This window comes from Tarenaya hassleriana, unplaced genomic scaffold (assembly GCF_000463585.1).
Source record: "Tarenaya hassleriana unplaced genomic scaffold, ASM46358v1 Cleome6, whole genome shotgun sequence".
NCBI classification, from domain to species: Eukaryota; Viridiplantae; Streptophyta; class Magnoliopsida; order Brassicales; family Cleomaceae; genus Tarenaya; species Tarenaya hassleriana.
The window spans coordinates 3,435,120-3,442,127 of NW_010968505.1; the positions used below are offsets into that span (position 1 = coordinate 3,435,120).

A 7,008-nucleotide genomic window follows, 5' to 3' on the forward strand; every position below is an offset into this window, starting at 1 on the left:
CTTCCGATCGACCAACCATTCTTCGGATTCCAAAAGTTGGAAACCAAAATCAGAACCAGAATCACAGAGATCGACTCAAAATCATGGAATCACGAACAATTTCGTGCATTCGTCAGAGATGGAGGTGGAAATTGATGGGTTACCTCCAAGACGAGAGAAGGTGATGTCGATGGGGAGACTGCGAACATCATCGGCTGCCTGCATTTTCCAGGAAAACTATTACGTTTGCTCGGGAAAATCTCTCTCGGAGAAAGTCTTCAGTTTCAAGGTTGGAGTTCGGGTTTAGTTGCTTCGTATCTATTTTCACAAATCATAATAATACAAAAATTAATTATTTTTGCTGAAAATTAGTATCTTAATCGTTCTCACCTTTAACATAATAAATTATTTTTTCACAATTAATAAACTGATTTTTATTTCAGTGTTTACAAATCTGATAAAAAAAATTCACCTAATTGATTTAGTTTCTACTAAATCTGTATATAAATAAATTTTTAACATATTTTAATTAATATCGACTTTGTTTGTCTTTTACATATACAAATCAACATTTAAAATTAAAACATATTTACATATATATCATTATCGGATTTTCCAAATTTTCGGTAAAATTTTACATATTTAAACGAATGCATATACGTACATATAATACTCCATGTGATTAATTTTCAGGCAAAATTAAATTTTCTAACTGAAATTGTTGGTGACTACTCGGTTTTTATTTGAAAGACTTCTTAATTTGCATATTTATATATTGACTATTGTATATCTGACTAGTGTATATATATATGTGTGTGTGTGAAATAATGACGTTTTCTCTAGGCTCTATGCGATGCCACGTGGCACTTACGCGATGACGTGTAACGATGATATGGCAACGATATTAATGTTGGGGAAGAGCACAATATCAAGATCCCTATAGAGTCAATGACTCTTTTTAATACGTGAATTTTTATGGACCTACGGGAAAAATTAGGCTGATAGAGACTGAAATATTCATTGTGTGCAATATTTAATGAGAAAAATATATGGATAATGCAATAATAATAATTCATTATGGTTATATTTTACAATATGTTCTCATCGTGTCCAATATTCTCATTTTCTATCATTTTATTTTAATTGCGGGAGAATATAATCTCAAGTAGTACGAATAAAATGTGGAATGAATGAAACCATAAAAAGATGACGAAAAAAGAGCCATATGAAGATTTTTCGTAGAAATTTTAAAAAGTGAGTTAATTATTAATTTAAAATCGAAACGAATCTACTTTTATAAATTTTTTAATACATGTGAATATGACCCCGAAAAATAAATGAACTTTCTTTAGTTTAAAATTTGTTTAGAGTTGAAAAACCTCGCCTCTATTCTAATTGTTGAAATATTAATATTTTAACTCTAATATATAGAATCAATTTGATGGATATGTAATTAATTAGATTAAAATTGTAACACGTAACTAATATGTAACTGTATTGAAATAATAAAATATTTTAAAAATTAAATATTTCTTAGTCGAATTCAATATCGAATTTCCGGCACGAATCCCGAAGTTATATTGTTATATATATATAATTTAAATGAAAAAATCTCGTCTATATAAAGAACAAAAGAACAAAATGGATGGAGTTGGTCCGTATAGAGACTCACTAAAAGCATGGACTCAAAAAATTGAATAATTCTTACTTATATTATATGACTTATTATTTTTACTTTTCTGCGAATATGGGTCCGTTTCTGGTGCTCTGTTGAATGTTATAATAGTCACATTATATAGAACTGCAATGTGTATATATATACACACACACTATAAACAATTTTTTTTAAAATAATGTTGTAGTTTATTAATAATTTAATATTTAAAAAAATGGTGTACTAGTTTATCAATGGCAATCTCTAGAGAGAGAGAGAGATGGGGGTAGAAAAGGACATCTTCTTGACCGCTTTATCACAATATTTTTTTTTCAGAGGTTATAAAAAAAAACAAAGTCTTCTTGTAATATTTTAAAGTTGGAGAACTTTATAATATGTGTGTGTGATAATAATAATAATAATAATAATAATAAATGTAAATATAGGAAGAAGAAGTTTGTCTTTTGCTTCTCCCCCTTCAAAATTTCCATTATTCTTCTTTGTGTTACTTATCATCTCTTCAACCTCCCTTCGCTACAACCGACCTCTCTCTATCTCTCTCTCCCTCTCTCTCTCTCTCTCTCTCTCTCTCTCAGGGAGATATGGACACATACAGATGAAGTATCATTAAATGCTCTGTTACATAATCTCTCTCTCCAAGAACATGGAGAAAATAATTTTCAGAAGAAGATATATACTACTGATTTAAGCCATGAAGAGTTAAGAGAGATGCTTCTGAGTTTTCGTCAGCAGAAGAATCAAGAGATCATCATCATCATCATCACCATCACATCTGCTCCTTTCATGTCTGTAAGAAGACCGATAAAAGTCGATTTTCAACTTCATTAGCATCATCATCATCATCATCATCAAACTATGCAAGGTCATCATCCCCATCATCATCAGTTGTCGGCGTCAACCTCATCTTCACATGGAAACTTCATGTAATTATGGTTTCCTCCGCTTAATCCAGGAAAGGTTCAACCTTTAATTGTATTCATGTGGCGATTCGAGTTTTTGAAGTGCGTATATAGTTTTTGCAGGAACAAAGACGATGGGTCGTATGAACTCGGAGATATGGACCCGACTTCTCTTTTCCTCTATCTTGATGCTCAAGGACATCAAGATCCTTCTTCAACTGCTCCTGATCACAGGCGTATGCTCTCTCTCTCTCTCTCTCTAGATCTCCCTCTCTCTCTCTCTCTGTGAATATGCTTTCTTGTTGTCTCTTCTTTGAGGATTGGGATTTGGTTCAAGGAGATTCTCTGCAGCAGACAGAGAGAGATCCAGAGAGAGAGAGAGACTATTTTTTCTTTGGTTGGGTTCACAGGAAAAGCATGTTCATCAGTTTCAATATCTCCTGCCATCAGTACTTGCTTTGACCAGATCCTTTTGTTTCAGAGTTCAGACATCAAATCCTTTGACATTGAATTACCAAAACATTAAAATCCCATTTCCTTAACACCGATATATATATCAACTAATCAACAAGTCCATTACTTGTCCCCGTACACTAACCAAAACCGGTCCTAATCAAGACCATGTCCACACATATAAAACCACCCCATACATATATATATGGACACTCGATTCATCATCACATGAAATGACTTTGACCCTCGTATACACACACACACACATATATATATATATATCATATATGTATACTTGTATATGTGCAGATCATAACTTGGCCATGAGACCTCCCACATCGACGTTGAACATCTTCCCGTCTCAGCCTATGCACGTAGAGCCACCGGCGTCGTCATCGGCCAAGGTGTGTGTGTGTATATATATATATATATATGTTTACATGTTTATATATTTCGAATACATGCCAATTTTGGTTGGTTTATGTTCCTTGTCATTACAACTACTTGCTATTAATATAATGTTACGCTAGTCAGACCAATTATATATAACCAAATAGGGTTTTGATTTCATATATTTTTTTTTATGTATTGGTAGAGTGAATCGAGATTGGTTTTGGCTGAACCAAGATGCTCGAACCGTCCATCGGAACCGACCATGCAATTGACCAACCCGGCAAATGCACCTCCTTTCCAACCTGAACCATCCAAATCCATCAAGGTACGATCCAACATTATTATATATATATATATATATGTATATGTTTATGTATAATTTTCTTATGTACGACTTCGTCAATATTATATTCTCCATGTCAAACCCAGACTATATTTTATATATATATATATGTGCGCTTTATATAGCGTTTTAATGATGCAAATGTTGTAACAGAAGGAAGTTAATCTCAAGGGTCATGCACCATCACACCAAGAAAGACCCAAAACACCGGACACTAAGGCAAGCGTTATATACATATATATATATAAATGTGTACATATATGTATATATATAGAATAAAGTTTTTATGTTGATATATAATTTGATTTTCTGACACAGACACTGAGAAGACTGGCACAGAATAGAGAAGCAGCAAGAAAAAGCAGACTAAGGAAAAAGGTAAAAAAAGAAGTTAAATATATATACCCTGTTTTTTATATAACTATATATATACTAAAAAAACTATATATATACACCTTGTTTTTGTTATTATTCCTTATTTTCTGAACTTGGAATGATTACAGGATAGATTAATTTCTGAATTTAAATTTCATTATTTCTCTTGCAGGCTTATGTTCAGCAACTCGAGTCATGTAGGATTAAACTGACCCAATTAGAACAGGAAATACAAAGAGCCAGAGCTCAAGTAATTATTTAATATAGTTTCAAATCATGCAATTTTTAATTTTTTATGTGAAAATATATATGTAATTTCCCGTCATAAATTTAAAATTTTATATTTCTTTTCTATATTATTAGGGTGTATTCTTTGGAGGAACTCTTACGGGAGGAGACCAACAAGGCCTCCACATTGGCCCTGGCAATATCAGCTCCGGTACGTATACACTATACATGCATATATATATACACATACATACATATTATATATATATCATAGAGTGATATGTTTCGTAAATAATTATTAGAATAACAAGTTTTTTCACATGGACGTTCTCCATGACCGAGGGGATGAGTACTTAATTAATAAAAACATTATTAAGATAGTAATAATACAAGAAAATATATCTCATTATATAGTTGAGCGATCGAATATTATAGTTACGTGAATCTCTCGTGTATGTATATACACATACATATATACATATATACATACATATATACGGATACAGCGGAGGCGGCGGTGTTCGATATGGAGTACGGGCGGTGGCTGGAGGAGCAACAAAGGCTGTTGTCGGAGCTCCGGGCGGCGGTGGAAGAGCAGTTGCCGGAGAACGAACTGAGAATGTTCGTGGACAATGTTTTGGGTCACTACGACCAAATCGTAAACCTAAAGGCGATGGTGGCTAAGTCCGACGTCTTCCACCTCGTCTCCGGCGCCTGGAAATCTCCCGCCGAGCGTTGCTTCATGTGGTTGGGCGGTTTCCGACCATCCGAGATCATTAAGGTATAATCATATCTTCTTTATATATATACATATATATATATATATGTGTGTGTGTGTGTATGTCGACCATTACTAGATTTTACGTGTTTTGATTGCGTATATGTCGTCCATTATGTTGATGTTAGAGAATATATATATAACCCACGAAAATTTTGAGAAAATTAGGGTTCAATTAATTCGTTGGATATATAGCCGCCTAAATCTTATAGTAAATATATAACCATAATTCTTAGGAAATAAATCGTCACCTTTTTGGCTCGTTTTAGTCTGTAGAGGATTTTATTAGGCTAATCTTGATAATTTCTTTAGATAATTATATATATACACTATATTTATATGTGTGTATATAAATATATATACATGTACGTTGTAGGACAATTGTGCCTGACAAATAGGATAATAGCACACACGCGAACAATACTTGCTGGCAAAATTGTTTAGGCCACCAGCTAAAGCAGCCTTTCTCATATATAAAAAATTTGAATTGAATATTTATTATAGGATAAAATATTGAACAAATAATTTAACCTAAAAAATATAATTCTTGGAATTTCTTCATGGTATTATAAAACATTGTTGACGTCGTTCGTCTACCGACTCATAAACACTAATAATAGCACAGAATATTCCTTACGGGTGCATAATTTTTTTTAAAAAAAATCTTTGTTAATTACTTTAAGACATTTCTAATAGTATTATATTGTCCGTTGAAAAATGGCTGTATATATATATATATACACCTCGAGGCTCAAACTATATGCATAGACCCACAATATTTTCTCCGATCCTCTTAGGTAATGGTACATACCAATTAATGATGTTGTAAGACATTCAGACATTATAGATATTTTTAGAACAAGTTGCGTGTATCATACATGTATACACACACACACATATATATATATAACACGTTGCATGGGCTATAAAAAGCATTATTTAATACAAACAATAAAAGTACACGTAAAACGAACAATCCATGCATTGGGTTGGGTTGCAGGTGAAGGATTTCTACAAAAGGGCTAGGTTTTGGTATAAGCTTATTAAAGTTCATGTCTGTTACTACGCTTTATAGTATATATATACACAGAATATATATATATATATATACAGAGGAGAGAGAAGAAGAAGTTCATTATTTTTTTTGTGAAGAAGTTCATTATATTTTAAAATATATAGACGACAAGGAAAAAGAATATATGGACAAAGGAACAAGTCCTGTTGCTTTATGGAGAGGAAAAACATATATTATACATTCCTCGACTATAGTTTTCTTCAGTATTATATATATATATATGTATCTGTTTATATATGCGTGTTACAATTTCTTGCTTTTCGACTTAGTTTTCGCATTTATATTATGGACATGATGAAAATGATGTTTTTCTCACGCTTATGTGAAAACCTAAAAAAAAAATGATTGCTGATACGTACACATCGTACACCACATTAAATGCATTTCGAGCCTTTTCTCCTCTCTTATCAGCCTTTTCTTTGATTCCATTTCCATTTGGTCAATCCGGTCTTATATATACATATATATATATATATATATATGTATATATGCATGCATGCATGCATTCATGTACGTGTAATTAGAGAAACTCGATGGTTATGGATCTACATATAACAAAAAAGTCATGGATTCGATACAAATTAATATACGGACTTATGGTTATTATTTATGATTATTATTTTGAAAATAAATTCAGGTGGTAGTGAACAGAATAGAGCCGTTGACGGAGCAACAGATAGTGGGGATATGCGGACTGCAGCAGTCGACACATGAGGCCGAGGAGGCTTTGTCTCAAGGCCTCGAGGCATTGAATCAGTCACTGTCCGACACCATTGCCTCCGACTCTCTCTCGGCCTCCGCAGTCGCGGG

General features: G+C 32.8%; 2 protein-coding genes and 1 long non-coding RNA gene across 4 annotated transcripts in view; 1 reads left to right on the top strand and 2 right to left on the bottom strand.

The window, feature by feature from the left end:
* The window catches only part of LOC104799308 (CDK5RAP3-like protein), a 3,480-nt gene extending 3,200 nt beyond the window's left edge, over nt 1–280 (bottom strand). The window contains exons 1-2 of the mRNA XM_010521753.2: nt 144–280; nt 4–20 (exon numbers count right to left, since the gene is read on the bottom strand). Of these exons, the coding sequence (XP_010520055.1) occupies nt 4–20; nt 144–204 (78 nt within the window). The 5' untranslated portion in view covers nt 205–280. The remainder of the gene's footprint in view (nt 1–3; nt 21–143) is intronic.
* A 1,868-nt stretch (nt 281–2,148) lies between these two features.
* Nucleotides 2,149–7,008, top strand: part of LOC104799311 (transcription factor TGA2.2) — a 7,653-nt gene continuing 2,793 nt past the window's right edge. The window contains exons 1-10 of one of the 2 annotated variants that reach the window (XM_010521757.1): nt 2,149–2,577; nt 2,668–2,789; nt 3,316–3,410; nt 3,602–3,724; nt 3,896–3,961; nt 4,061–4,120; nt 4,290–4,367; nt 4,481–4,556; nt 4,852–5,126; nt 6,836–7,000. In XM_010521757.1, coding sequence (XP_010520059.1) covers nt 2,510–2,577; nt 2,668–2,789; nt 3,316–3,410; nt 3,602–3,724; nt 3,896–3,961; nt 4,061–4,120; nt 4,290–4,367; nt 4,481–4,556; nt 4,852–5,126; nt 6,836–7,000 — 1,128 coding nt within the window. In that variant the 5' untranslated portion in view covers nt 2,149–2,509. The remainder of the gene's footprint in view (nt 2,578–2,667; nt 2,790–3,315; nt 3,411–3,601; nt 3,725–3,895; nt 3,962–4,060; nt 4,121–4,289; nt 4,368–4,480; nt 4,557–4,851; nt 5,127–6,835; nt 7,001–7,008) is intronic. The other variant, XM_010521759.1, reaches the window with a different exon arrangement.
* Nucleotides 3,615–7,008, bottom strand: part of LOC104799310 — a 6,457-nt gene continuing 3,063 nt past the window's right edge. Inside the window, exon 3 of the long non-coding RNA XR_769553.2 lies at nt 3,615–3,701. This is a non-coding gene — a long non-coding RNA (uncharacterized LOC104799310). The remainder of the gene's footprint in view (nt 3,702–7,008) is intronic.